The 15027-nt window shown below is 41.4% G+C and overlaps 1 protein-coding gene and 1 long non-coding RNA gene across 2 annotated transcripts; one reads left to right on the top strand and one right to left on the bottom strand.

Moving 5' to 3' along the window:
- Positions 1-2098: 2098 nt before the first annotated feature.
- On the bottom strand, positions 2099-3770 carry LOC148114944 (uncharacterized). Its single transcript, XR_015733427.1, has 2 exons — positions 3590-3770; positions 2099-2676 (listed from the first exon to the last, which is right to left on the bottom strand). It is a non-coding gene; the product is annotated as an uncharacterized LOC148114944 (long non-coding RNA).
- On the top strand, positions 2667-10145 carry KLF10 (KLF transcription factor 10). The gene is made up of 4 exons (XM_034422140.3): positions 2667-3985; positions 6640-6876; positions 7033-7951; positions 8795-10145. The coding sequence occupies exons 1-4, from the start codon at positions 3938-3940 to the stop codon at positions 9052-9054; spliced, it is 1464 nt and encodes a 487-aa protein (XP_034278031.2). The 5' UTR covers positions 2667-3937; the 3' UTR covers positions 9055-10145.
- The last annotated feature ends 4882 nt before the right edge of the window (positions 10146-15027 follow it).

Genomic DNA, 15027 nt, shown 5'->3' with positions numbered 1-15027 from the left:
CAATAACATTCTTAGATCCACAGTTAATTTGTTAACTTACACAACTGAATTCAGCTGCCTGCATTCACAAAAAAACAGATCAGTCAAATCCAGTGCTGTGGAAATACATATTAGTAGAATGGAAAGTATGGAATAGTCTGCAACAGAACAAGAGGGGATATTGTTTTGATTTGTATAACAATTTCTGGAAGCAATGATTCTTTTCTAACTTTGCCGATTACTTTTGGGTTGACAATGCTTAAACTTTCTGGTGCATGGGGGTAAGAAAACATGCTTTCCCCATAATGGAAAAGGTTCTCAAATGGTGGGTTACATCATCCCAGGGATCTTGATGATTGTATGAACTTAGGAAAAGTACAATGCTTTTTAAAGCTAGTTAAACTTGAACAGGCAAAGCAGGAGGCAAAGGCCCAAGAGACTTGAGGGAGTTGCCTAAACCTCTGGGTATTGTTGGAAGAAATGTCCATCTGAGTTCAGATCCAAGTGGGGAGAAAGACACTGGAAACATGGAGGCTATTTGGAAAGATGGTTTAATGGTGGACAGGACCACATAGTTTAAGATCCTGAGCAAAATGAGCACATGGGTGAGAGAGGGGGAGAGATTTATACCCTCGTTTGGGGCCCGACTTGGAGCTTCTTGTTCCTGTGTAAGAAATGTACTCTGATTGGTTGTCAGACTCCCATGGGGCCATGCAGGGGTAACTTTGTAGTTTGTCTTGAGTCCCAGGCTGGTTGAAGCTTGCTGGGTGATGATGTAATGAAGGGGCTTTGGGCAATTCCTATTATGGCTTAATGGCTTTGTCCTGGTTTGCATCTTGAGTGAGGACTAATCCTATCACGTCCTAAGGGCCATGTCTTTTGTTTTGTAGATAAGCTGGCCCAGCCTTTGTCTTGTAAATAGGTTGGCACCAAAATATCTGCTGGAGGGGAAGCAGGGAGCTAAGGCTCTGAGTTTGTCTTTAGAAACTTGTTTCTCCTTAGGGAAAATATAATATTCTGCCTTTTTAATATTTCCTAGAATATTTCATTTTTCTAGGAGAGGGGTGGGTGCTAACTTCCTACAGTATAAAGATCAATTTAAAAAAATATAGCAATCAGAATTGTTTCATTTATTCTTACTTATTGAAAGATCATCCATGTACATTATTATTTTAGCAATCACATAACACAATGTAAGAATCTATAGACATTTAACTTGAAACTCATTGTACTCCAACAGTTAAGATAGTTAAGATACCACCACTGAAAATCCAAGATAATTACCATGTGATTGGTATAGAAAAGAGCAAGAGTGTACAGAGCTTTAGTAGCCAAGTATGTGCAAGTGACTGCATTGGAGTTTCTTTTTTGTGCACTTTCTATGCAACCACCATCTTTATATATAGGGATTGAGGTTTAAGAATTGAAGTGTGTGTGTGTGTGTGTGTGTGTGCATGCGCGTGCGCGCACACACACACTTTATTACACTTACACTTCATTTTAATTAATCCAATTTTAGGGATACATGTGATACCTGAATTTCATAGAACATGACTGGTTAAGATGTAATTTGCTACTCAATAGTTTTATGTAGCATGTAAAAAAGTCAGGACTATTTTTAATTCCACTGATTAACTTTGCTTTAAATCAAGAACCATCCCCAATTAAATCTTATTTTTTTCACATTAATTAAACATAACAAAGAAATAGCTACCATGCAGAACATGAACAGATTATTCTCAAATGCTCTTTTATGCAAAATACAACTAAGAGCAAAGGCTTAATTTCCCTTTGAAATTGTAGGAACTGATTCAGTCTGACATCGTCTTGAAATACTCAAGAAATTGTGAATGAATGCTTTTTAAACCTTTTATTTTAAAATATACTAGCATAAAACAGTGTTTACTAAAAGCACTGAATGAAAATGTAGAATCAATAGTTTCCATTTTGAAATCCAAGATCGATTGTCTTTCAGGCAAAACAGCCATACCACCACACTAATGTCCAAATAGGAACACTTTTATAAGTTCTGCCCAAAGTCAATTTCATGTAAGATGAGAACTAGATAGATAGATAAATAAATAAATAAATAAATAAATAAAACACTTTACAGGTAGTCTTTGACTTATGGCTATTTATTCAGTGATCATTCAAAATTACAACAGTGTTGAATGAAGAGACTTATAACCTGTGCCTGAATTTACAGTTGTTGCAGCACCCCCACCGTCATATGATAAAAATTTGTGTGCTTGGCAACCTGCTTCCACTCACAATTGAAGAGATACTGCAACTCTCCTCTAAGGTATCTCCGCCCAATTATGCTCTTTTGACTGTCCTGCAAAGTGTTAGCAGTGGTATAGGAAGGTTATTAGGCAGAGGGCAGTGGGGTCTGGTCTGCAGTTCAGAAACCAGGAGCAAAGAAGGCATAAAAACAAAAAAAAGGGTAATGCAGGTTCAGGCTGTTTGATTTTGTGCAATGTCAGAAAAGAGGCGAAATTGTTATGATCAAATGAGAAACCTAGTGGTCTATCAAAATGAGTACCAAAAAAGTAACCTATATAGCTAAGTAATATAATCCAAAGTATTCAACATAGTCAGGAGTTATTCCCAAAGGATTCCACACAAGAGAAACAGGCAGATAGGAATGAGGTGATGACATAAAGCAATGCTAGGTATTACCTTCACTGCCTTCAGTGCCTGCAAAAAAGATGGGATGTAAATACAAATTAATAAATAAGGCTAACTGTACGCTCTGTTGCTATATTACATTTTTACAACAGCGTTATGGAAAACCCTGCAATGGCCTTTTCTGCACCTTACCAAGTTGTCTTTCACAGTAACATTTCTTTTCACCCAACTAGTACGCCATCTACACTTAGTCTCTTCCTCTGTAACAAAGGTCATTCTAGACACAGAAAAAGAAAATGCCAATAAAGGAGAATATTTGTAGCCCAGGATTGAAATGAGGGATCCTTGTTCTGTGAGCTTGCTTGTTTTCTTGCAGACGTTTCATTACCCTAAGTAGGTAACATCATCAGTGCTACTAAGGAGTGCTGTTTCCTGCCAGTTTATATTCTGGTGACTTGCCTGTCTATGTGGGTGTGGGTAGTCTTAGAGATCCTTTGTTTGTGCTGTTTAGTGATGGCTCTTTGGCACGCCTTCTATCCATTTCTCCCATCCCATCATCACTGCACAAAATTACCAACTTCATTCATATCCATGTTTTTTTTAGCAAACAGCGCACTCTTCCTTTAAAAAAAGTCGCTAATAGATGGGACTTCTGGGATACTTTTACGCACAAAAGTAATTTATTTTGGCCAGTGAAAACTTACTGTATTTAAGGTACAGTGTGCGGTGCGGTACTTTTGAGGTGGCACAAGACACTGACCACCTCCAAAGCGTTTTAAAACTGCACTCCATAAAGACTTTTTTTTCCCGACACGATGGGCGTCTTTATTTAGATGCTTTCCGGAAGAGACCCAGCATGGCCCTTTCGTTATGAAGCAAACGATCTTCCCTGCCCACCTCGCTTCTCCCACAGGAACCCGGAGAAGGAAGAGAAGGGGTGGGAAGGGACGTGACACTGACTCAGCCAACAAGAGGGACTTACCCAAGAGCCGCGCTGGGACACGCTGCCGGTTTCTGTACACGCAGGAATGACTCCCTCTTCACGCTGCCGGGCAGCCGCTGATCACGCGTGACCCCCGCTCGCCGATTGGCCCGCGCTTCACACACCTTTGAAGGCGATTGGCCGGGCCCGCGCCCGCCTCCGTCTACGCTTCAGCTGGGGAGACACTACCTGAATGGGGAGCTGCCCGCGAACAAAAAGAGAAAAATAAAGGCAGCGCCAAGCACAGAACGCCTGAGGCGGGGAGGGGGACGGTGCTTGTCAACAACTGCAGCCCGCTCTTTTAGCATCCGTCCACCGCCTAACACTGAAGGCTTTGCCATTAGAGTCATGCTAAATTTTGGAGAGCCTGCTTTCCAGCACACCGTCCAGCACACCGTAAGTACAAATCTGAGCTGCTCGAGGGAGTGGTGGAAATAATATCGCTTATCGAGGCAGGATAAATAACCCTCGGAGGGAGAAGGAGGCGGCATACACGCCAGGCCACCGGTGGGGAAGTTTGCAGGGTTGGGTCTCCAGAATGAACGCACGACTATTAAAAGTGATCTATTTTTGAGGAAGGCGAGCGAAAATGGGGGGGGGGCAATGGAAAGGCGCGCAAACGTTGCTAGGTAACCTATTGGAATTGGCAAAGGGATCCCAAGCAAAACTTTGCTGGGAATTGGGGATTTGGGAGCCTCCAGGGGGTCAATGGAGAGAGCCCTTGGAGGACGTGAGGGAAATGGGTGTCTTGTGTTGAGAGGGCAGTTAGGGTTCGACGGGGCGGGACACACTGAGGGACGGGGAGAAGGGGAAGACCTCGGCTGAAGGGTTAGCTAATTTAAGCAGTTGCGGGGCCGGGGTGGGGGAGGGAGGGCCGAGACGTGATGGCAGCTGGAAGGGCTGCTCCGGAAAGCGAAGGCGGGCAAAGAGATTGCAGCCTCGGCGCTCGGGAAGTCGAGGCATAGCAAGGAGTGAACAGTCGCTGAAAATAGCCTCGGCAATAGGGAGGGAAGAGCCGTGAAATCCAAGCGAGAAACCGGAAAGCAAGAGGGGAAGCCGCCCCCTGGCTCTGGCTTTCGACGGAGAGGTCGAAACGGCTCAGGAAGCGCTGCTCCTGGATGGCCTAGAGACGCCTCAGGGAGGGTGGGGGTCGCAGAGGCGGAGAAGGCCAGCGGGGTGTGTGTGTGTGATGTGAGGGGGTGGGAAGGGCGGGAGAAAAGCCTCCCTCATATTTCCGACTCTTAATTCTTGTGACCGGTCTTGGCGGGAATGTTCGCCCCCACAGCGGCCCGTTTCCCCCACCCCCCCACCCACCCCCCAACAGCTCTGGGGTCTTGGCGCTCGTGCCGCGAGGCGAGCGAAGAACTTCAACCGTCCAGCGCCTTTCGCGCTTTCCACGAGGCGACCCCCGCGGCTGTGGAGCCAATCGGGCTGGCGCGGGAAGAAGGTGGGCGGCGGGGCCCGCTGAGGCCAAGGTCTGTCCGTCGCGCCGCGCCCTGGTATTGGAGCCTTTCTGGGAAGGCGGGATGCCGCCCTGCTCCGGCGAGCCTGCCAACCCGCCCACCCAGCTTTGCCTCCAGGCGTGGGAGCGGCTTGCGGATGGCGGGCGGGGCGGGGCGGGGGGGGAGGAGTGAGGAGGCCTCGGAGAAAGTGGGTGAAAGGTCGTCGCGCGGCAAAGCCCAGTTCACGTTCCCCGACGCTTGAGCAGCAGCCCCCGATCACGCTTTGTTCACATGTCTCCGCCCACTTTTTCGGGCGGGGACAACCAATCGCAGCCCGTGCTGCCTGCCCCGAGGAGCCAATGAGGGAAGGATGGGGGCCGCCCTGGAAGGAGGGGGTGGCGAGCTGTTCGGAAGGCCGGGTGAGTCACGTCGGAGGCGCTCTGAGGTGAACGTGGCTCGCTTCCAAGATCCGGCTGCCAGAGCGAGGAACTCCCTGGCCTCGATTTTCCCCCTCGAAGCCTGACTGGCTCAGCGGCCTCTGCTGGCAACCTGGTTCCCTCCGGAGTTTCCAATTTGAAAATAGTCTTTCCGTCCGCCCGCGTAGACTCTGCAGAGGCCAAGGCGTCAGAGCCGCTCAGTCTCGGGGAAACTAAATCACTTTCGGAGGAATCCTGATTGTATACGGTGTTTTTTCTCTCTCTCTCTTCCTGGAAAGGAAAGCGGTCGACAAATCTTACAAATGAAAGTCTGGTTGCGTTTTAAGACGGTGTTTCTCAACTGCAGCAACTTTTAAGATGTGTGGACTTCAATTCTCAGAATTGCCAATGTTGAGATAACGCTGCTTTTAAGACGAACCATACGCAAAACGTGGTTACTTTTGCACGAAGAAAAACATGGATAACCAACAATCGAAAGATAATTTACAGCATAAACAGTGGTAGAATTACAGCGTGGGGCTACAAACATTCAGACTACCGCTTGAGGGTGGCAAAAAAATTGAATGTTGTTATGATGTTGCATTTATTTAAGCAATTGTTGTGGCTGCTCATCTGACAGTACTGCCTCTAGGTAGCAAAAGAAGAATAAGACCAAATCACAACTGAATACAATTTGTTAAAGTAACTGAAAATGTTACAAATACCCAAGATCTGAAAACACTCATATTCACACTCGGTAACAAAACTATAAACAGGTCGAACAAGTCAGCCGATGTGGTTCACTTAGCATTCGGGCCCAAGGCTACAACCAAGTCTTCAATCCCTTGTGAAAGGCTTAAACATAGGATTTTTGGTCCAGTGGCCTACTTCAACTTAACAGCCTTGCTAACTCAGCTTCTAAATATTTTGTGATCAAAGGGAATTATTTGACTTCCTGATAGTGTTGATAGATTGATAATTGTCATGATTACTATGTTTATACATCCTAAAATCTTATCTCAAGGATAGAAAAAAAATAAATATGGACTGAAACTTACTGTTGTTCTTTATATAATTCATTTTGTGACTTCGGCAGGTTTTGCATTTTTAATCAGTTTAGCTGATCAACACCTTTGTGTTACTTAATAACTGAAAAATGGTCCATTCCCCCCCCCCTTTTTTTTTTTTGTAGGAAGAGGGAATGGAGATGATTGCTAAAAAGCAATGCCTCAGGAAGTGTTATTGGAACTATACCAATGAAAAGAGTGCTTTTGAAGCAGTGGAAGCTCTCATGTCCATGAGCTGCAGTTGGAAATCAGACTTCAAAAAGTATGCTGAGCGGAGGCCAATGACGCCAGCTTCGGATACATCTGAGGAGTTTGAAGACAACTTGCTACCTCCTGCTGATTTTCGTACAATACCAGCTTTTGTAAGTTTTATTCTGTTATAAATTACTAATTTACAGCTTAGTGCTGTGCTCTGCTTAAATAAATAGCACTTATTCTAAGATAACATCTCTAAGATAAAAGATAAAATCTGCAGGATTCAAGTCCTCATAAACTTCTCTTTGCTTTGTTTTGTTCAGTGTTTAACTCCACCCTACAGCCCTTCTGCTGACCTTGAAATGTCTCAGGCAGTCCATCCAGCAACATCTGCGCCACCTTGTGTACAGAACAAGCCATATCCAGACCTTTCTGATCAAGTCTTTACAGCATCTCCTAAAGACACACAAAATGTTCAAGTGCCAAGAATATTGAGAGCTCAGGCAACCAGCGTCATTCGCCATACAGCAGATGCTCAGCTTTGCAGTAGCATAACCTGTCCAGCAAGAACAGATCATGTTAGGAAGTATGATGATAACATGGGGGAAGCAAACCAGAATGGCAGTACAAAATCACATTCAGAAGACAATACAGAAGAAAAACAAAATTTATCTTGTAAAAACATATTGCTGAATACTGCATTTTCTGAAGATAGGCTGTCAACCATAAAAGAATCCAAAAGTCCACTACAGGCCATCAGCCCACTGCCTTTCCCACAGACTGTACTTGACACTTCTCCATCTGTCTCTTGGGCTTCACAGGTAACCCCTCCATCATCTATGCAAGTAGGAGGAGTCTCTTCTATGCCATTGGTTTGCCAGATGGTTCCATTGTCTGCTAACAACTCTCTTGTGACAGCAATAGTATCTAACACTCCTTGTGGTCAATTGCCATCAAACCTTTGTCATCCAATGGTCCTCATGGGAACTCAAGTTCCCAAAGCAGCAGTTATGTTTGTAGTGCCACAGACTGTTGTGCAGAATGCCAAGGTTCCGGTGACCAGTCCTCACAGCACCAGACTGTCCCCTATTGCTCCTGCTCCAGGTTTGGCCCCTCCTGCCACAAAGATCACTCCATCTGTTGACTCTCTCAGAACAAGAAGCCATGTCTGTAACTACCTGGGTTGTGGAAAAACATATTTCAAAAGCTCCCATTTAAAGGCACACATTAGAACACATACAGGTAAGTTGAGGAATTGTCTAGTGTGAAAAATTCTAAATGAACTTCTCGGTGACATTAACATGATGGGCAGATTTGCTGTTACTCACTTATGCAACTCTTTCCAAATGTTTTGGTCTGTATCCATGATGGTGAATTTATGGCATGAGTGCCAGAAGTGGCACGCAGAGCCATCTCTGGGCCCGCAAGCCATCGCCCGTTGCTCTTCTGGATTCCGGCGCACTGGCCAGCTGGTCTTCACGCATGCATGCGCACCAGAAACCGGAAGACAAAGTGGCTAGTGCGCATGCATGTGCCAGAAACCGGAAGATCATCTTCCCGGCACACACATGCACACTGAGCAGCTGCTCTTCCAGTTTCAGCACTCTGTGCCGAAAAGATTCGCCAACACTGGCCTATATGTTTTTGTGAGAAACCATGGTATCAAATAAGGAAAGAAAGAATCACTTGAAGATAAGGAGCTTTTCAGATTTATAATTTGAAATTTAGATTCCTTCTCAGAATAAAACAGCTATTATCAGCCTTCACAGATTGTTACTAAAATATCATTTAATATAAAGAAGATCTGCAAGGTGTAACTTGGAGACATTAATTATAATTTGTATTCTGATAATATGGAACTGTAAAAATATAGTAGATACCATGTAAGATTTTGCCTGGATTATGATATGATTACTATTATTACTTTTCAAAAGTTTTTTTTCTGTTTGTTTATAAATAGATACAGAAACAATTTATTTTCTGGTATTAATAAAGGTCTGTCCCCTGCTAATTAAAAAAAAAACACTTGTGCCACTTAACACTTAACTTAATTAATAAGACTTAATTCTTCATTTTGTATTTTAGGAGAAAAGCCATTCAGCTGCAGTTGGAAAGGTTGCGAGAGGAGATTTGCCCGTTCTGATGAACTATCCCGCCATCGCAGAACACATACGGGAGAGAAAAAATTTGCCTGCCCAATGTGCAGTCGACGATTCATGAGGAGTGACCATTTAACAAAACATGCACGTCGCCATTTGTCAGCCAAAAAATTACCAAACTGGCAGATGGAAGTGAGCAAGCTAAATGATATTGTTACGCCGCATACTTCTGTGGCTGATCAATGAATAACTTTGTCTAAAGAGGCTGTTTAGCTTCTTTTTTTTCCCCCCAGTGTATGACTGGTACCAATGGTAATGTGAAAAAACATTGCAGAATAAGTCTGTGGTTCTATACTATCAGATTGAAACAGAGGCAATGGCTACCTGTATACCTTGGCTGTGATATATAGGGTAGCAGGCATTTTTGTGCTTGGAGAAAGGAGACATGGAAACGTCAATGCCAGTTCTGGAAAGAGCTGTTCCTGTGTCCTCTGTAGCTGACTATAAACTAAAGAGAAATGCAGACATTAGGATGTGGGAATGTTTTCAACACTGTTGCAAACAAAATGCAGAATCTCAGTTTATGGTACAGAATCAGGGATAAATTCCAGTAATACTAGAATGCTGAAAATTTTAAGTAGAAATACTTGCTGTTTTCTCAGTTGTGAATGATGATGAGAATGTAGTTATCAACTTCCCGAGATTAAGTGTATGTATCTTCATTTCCTGGTATATAAAGTATAACTAATTTAGCAATTCTGTATAAGTTATGTATATCATTGAGAAAGTGGTATCATATGGCTGGATTATTCTAAAGACAAATTTTTACTACTTTGAAAGCATCACAGTTAGTACTATTAGCTGTACTTCAGCATCTTTTGTTACTTGTGTGTTTAAGTTGTGTGTTTCTTTTATACGTTTAAATTTCTATATCATTGAAACCTTGATACAGTGCACTTTGTTTAAAGGATAATTTAAGTGTTACAAAAGCTTTATTCTCCAGGAAGAACAAAAGCAGTGTGCTATGTTACTTCCTGAGATTTCTCTAAAATAGATTACAATAGAAATATGATTGACCTTTATATGTTATAGATATAATTTAAAATGACATAAAATTGGAAAATGATGGATTACTTATGAAGCAAAGAAAGTTGAGTCATCAGTCCTAGATGTGTATACAGTGATTTTGCCATCATTTTTTCAATTCTCTTACTATACTAAATAAATATAAAATTATAGAGTATTGTAATATCTATTTTGTGACTACTTAAGATTTTGCACAAGATTTCTTATGTACTTTATACTTGTTTACAATAAACGTAATTTTCTTTAATAAACCATGTGTTTTCTGTTTTTTATATTTTATTTTAAAAATGACATTAAAATTCAGTGTGACACACTAGTGTTCTGAACTTAGTGATCTTTTGTAAATTACTAAGGATGTTATATACAATGAATTTTTGCATGATTGCTTGTAACAATGACCTCTAAATTCTCCTTTGAGCCTTGAGCATTTAGAATAATGGGATATAAGCCACCCATGGTTATCTTGAGGTAAAATGGGCGTGCTATAAATTTTATGAATAAATAATAAAAATATCTAGCATCAAATCACATGGTGATTGAAGATGTTCTGTAAGATGATAGAATTACAAAAATGGTGGTACAGTGTATATACCACTCTTGTACATATGTATGTTGTGACATGTGTCCAAAAGGGGCAAGGTTGGGTTGTGATCTAAGTATATCAGGACATACCCATTAATGTCCAGGTTGCCATGTTCTGTACTACTGTAGTTGTAGCTTCCAAATATTGTTCAAGGGCAGCTCCACATATTGCACGTTTATGTAGTCCAAATGAGAATTTGGGCATAAGTGCTACTGTATAAACATGGCTTCCCAGACCACGAATGGTCACAATTGGCACACAAGATTTAACAGTACCCTCCTAGCCACAGCTGTCCCCTGCTCTTCAAATAAGAGCTGTAAGTCTAGAAAAAGTCCCAGACTGTGGACCACCTGTCAGTAGAATCAGAGATGGAATTTCCCTGGAACTGGTGGGCCCAGAAACCGAACACCACTTTGTCTCGGAGTGATTCAGTCAGTCTTTCCCTCCCACATCCAGACTCTTGAGACTTCAAGAACTGAGTCACCACCTTTATCACCTTTTTAGCCTGAGAATGAGATATAGAACTGGGATCATCAGCAAATAGATGATCCTGAATCCTGTGCTGACAGATTATTTCCTCCAGTGGTTGTAGATGTTAAAAAGAAGAGAAGCAATCCACTGAGTAGAAATCTCTGGCTAGATCTCTCCCACCATCACTTCCTGGAACCATTTCTTCAGAAAGGGGTACCATAAATCAAAAGCAAATGTCTTTGGGATAGAAGCTCTTGGAACAGGACCATTTTACTGCTTCTGAATCAAAAATCTCATATTTTAAATATTGCAAATATTTAAACTTTGGAAATCTGAGAGTCAGATATCAAATGGAAGCTTTTGATATGCAAGCTTGTAGGGTTATTTTTAAAATGTTCAGACATGTTGACACATGACAAATATAAATATCTTACAAGGGCAGTCCTGCATTTAGTGTGCCGTGAGGCTTATAAGTAACGGAATTGGCAAGCATCCAAGTTGACCCAGCCAATTACAAAACCTTCTGAAACTATATTTTCCAAAATCAATCCCATTCAGCTTGTGGATGATATCTGTGCTTTTCATCCTGCAATATATGATTTTTAAAATTGTTTTCAGTTCTTCATAACTTATTAATTATAGTTTAATTAAAGCAGACATGATAGGTTTCCATATACTTCACCAAATTCCATGGATTCACAATTTGTTCAGACCTATGACTGGGGTGTAAACCCTTATAATTGTGGTATGTTCAATAAATCAGATCAATGCAATTTTTTCTTGTGCAAATCCATCAGGGCAATTCTATCTTGTGCAAGTCATGATAGTTTGTGAAATAGTGTATTAGTGAAATAGTATATTATATCAAACACACACACCCCAAATTGTGGTTTATACAATTTAATAAAACTGAGAGGAAATCATATTTGTTATCTGGGTAGTTTTTCTTCATTGTTTTGCAGATTTATGAGGACTAGTATATTGCCCAGTTCATTATCACTTTCTGGCTAGATTCCCATTTGTTTAACATACAATAGAAAAAATTACTGTGACATTAAGTTGAAAAAGTATCATGCCACCTAAATTTATTTTAATATAGCTATTCAAGTTTAAACTATACAAACTATTTTAATAAAAATACCAATAATCATAGTGTTAGAATTGTCTCAGTAATGACATTACACTACATTATAAATGGAGAAATGAAACTTGAGTCTAGCTAAAGAATATCCTTAAATGATTGTAAACAATTTATAAAAATTACCAACAATGTTGACGTAGAAAGTTTTGCTAGAATAGGAAGATTGAGAGTTTAACAAGAAATCAAGAGAACAATTGACTGCAAATTCATTAAGCAAATAGGTTTAATTTACCGTATTTTCCGGCATATAAAACGACTGGGCGTATAAGACGACCCCCAACTTTTCCTGTTAAAATATAGGGTTTGGGCTATACTCGCCATATAAGACTGCCCCTCTTCCAATGCACACCAAATAAAAATTAAAAAACATCAACTGGCTCACCTACAATGTAAAAGCAGCTGTGCTAGACCCAAAATGGCCCCTGTAACAAGCAGGAACCTCACACAGCCACAAAAAGCCCCCCCAAAAAACTTTCACACTCTAAACACACACAACACAACACAACTGGCTCACCCACAATGTAAAAGCAGCTGTGCTAGACCCAAAATGGCCCCTGCAACAAGCAGGAACCTCACACAGCCACAAAAAGTCCAAAAAACCAACTTTCACATTTTACACACACAAAATTCCACATACAGCTTTGTGAGATTTTGTGTGTTTGTGTAGTTGGAGTGAAACACTACAGAAACACACTAAATCTCAGAAAGCTGCACAAATATTGTTTTATTTTATTTTATTTTTATTTTTATATGAAAGCTAAATTTAAAACTTCCTGAACTTTAAATGGCTAGGTCTAAAAAAGAACAACTAAAAAAACCCCAATTGACTATTTTTTTAAAGCTCCCAAAGGGGAAAAAAACTTACCCAATAGAACAGGGGTCTCCAACCTTGGCAACTTTAAGACTTGTAGACTTCAACTCCCAGAATTCCTCAGCCAGCTTTGCTTTGCTGGCTGAGGAATTCTGGGAGTTGAAGTCCACAACTAACTCCTTGCTTGATTGCAGGCAGGGCAAGCAAAGCAAGGCAAGCGTTGCGACTAGCAGCTGAGGTAAGCAAGCTGGAGGGGGAAAACTTTTTCCCTTTTACATGGCTCTGGCCATCCCAGCTGAGTTGCAGGGAACTCAGCTGGGATGGGATCGACCGTCAGAACTGGGACCGTCAGAGCCATGGTTCTGGCGATCCCAGCTGAGTTGCAGGGAACTCAGCTGGGATCGTCAGAGCTGGGATCCTCAGAGTAAAAGGTAAAAAACCTTTTTCCTTTTACGTGGTTTCTGGCGATCCCAGCTGAGTTGCAGGGAACTCAGCTGGGATGTCAGAGCTGGGATCCTCAGAGTAAAAGGTAAAAAACCTTTTTCCTTTTACGTGGTTTCTGGCGATCCCAGCTGAGTTGCAGGGAACTCAGCTGGGATTGTCAGAGCTGGGATCGCCAGAGCTGGGATCGCCAGAGCCATTTAAGGCTCGTCAGAGCCTTTCGGGCTGGTCTGCCTGATTACAGGAGAACTACACCCGGCGTATAAGACGACCCCCGACTTTTGAGAAGATTTTCATGTGTTAAAAAGTCGTCTTATACGCCGGAAAATACGGTACCTTTGCTTCAATTTTTAACTTTTAACCTTTTCATTTTTATAATTATTTCTCCTGTCTAATTCCAGTTAACAATCTTATTGCCTATGGCAATCTCAAACAATTAGTGTTCCAACTTCCAGTTTTGATTCAGGTCACCATTTTTTCCAATCTTACCATTTGTTTTTGATACATTTACTCGGTAAGTTAAAAAGATGTGGGAGAACTATGCATTTTTCTCACTTTTTTCTCCATTCTGAACCAGTCTGTTCCTCGAAATTCAGTTTATTGCAAATATACATTAGAAGAATAAGCAAACTTTCTGGCACACATTTAGCTCTTTCAGATAGGTCAGATCAGGAAGCAGACAAGAGACGTATTCCAGGAATAGTACTTTTTTCTTGTAGTTTATCAGAGTTTAGAAAACCTGACAAACTTTCCTTTTACCCCCTATTACACCAAAGATGATCAAGGAGGGATACCTTGGGTTTCTTTCTAATCTCCTCTTCCTTCCCAGTGCAATGCTAATTTTTATCTAATATTCTTGCATTCCTTCTTTAAGATTAGTTCCGTACTCTTCTGCACAGCTGTGAAATGCACTTACCTTTGCTACCAGTTCAGAAATGTGAGCGCACACACCTCTTCTGCACATGCGCAGAGGGTCAAAAATGGGACGTAATGACCCTAACCCTCTTGCCACTGGCCCTACCAGTTTGTGCAAGCCAGATAGATCCGGCCAGATTTCACCGCTGCTTCTGCACATATCCATTATCCTTAATATACTCCTCATTTTGGAATAATCTACATAGCGAAAGCCATGTAGTATTTAATGTATTTCTATTATCTCTTATGTTTGTTTTTGGTTCCTCTCCCCTTTCTAAAACCTCTTTGTCTCTTTGACATTTGCCTCTTCACTAAGGCTGCACTTTTCTTTGTAAGCCAACACTTAAGACCATGGCGCAGGCTTTTGACATGTGTCCAGCGGTGCATCATTACAATGCTAGACAAATATCAAAGAATAAAAACATTGCTTAGTGGTCCAGAGAATGAGGAAGTTGTGGTGCACGAAAGGTAGGAAAGAATGGAGATTTCCTCATATTTATATTTGCTGAAAGATGAATTTAATACTTGTAGTTTTTGTCTGCTCTGTTATGATGTTATTGTTTCATTAAACTATTACACATCAATAATAATACTCAAAACAATGTAATGAATTGCAACTGGAAACATTTTCAGTATGAAATTTAGTTCATCTTTAAATGCTTGGGAGTTCTTATTGTGGGGGTGTGAGTCAAAAGAAAATAATTTTTAACTTGATACTTACTTGTCAGTGTGTCATGCATCTTGAAAGGACTTTGCAGCAATTAGGAAACA

Source organism: Pantherophis guttatus, chromosome 3, assembly GCF_059756535.1.
Source record: "Pantherophis guttatus breed Tessera chromosome 3, ASM5975653v1, whole genome shotgun sequence".
NCBI classification, from domain to species: Eukaryota; Metazoa; Chordata; class Lepidosauria; order Squamata; family Colubridae; genus Pantherophis; species Pantherophis guttatus.
This window is presented reverse-complemented; position numbering and strand designations above follow the sequence as displayed.

What these genes read in the sequence shown, in the direction of transcription:
- KLF10 (XM_034422140.3), top strand. Translation starts at nt 3,938, where the DNA reads ATGCTAAATTTTGGAGAGCCTGCTTTCCAGCACACCGTCCAGCACACC. An exon ending in TTCGTACAATACCAGCTTTT is followed by an intron (nt 6,877 to 7,032) that starts GTAAGTTTTATT and finishes TGTTTTGTTCAG; the next exon opens with TGTTTAACTCCACCCTACAG. An exon ending in ACACATTAGAACACATACAG is followed by an intron (nt 7,952 to 8,794) that starts GTAAGTTGAGGA and finishes TTTGTATTTTAG; the next exon opens with GAGAAAAGCCATTCAGCTGC.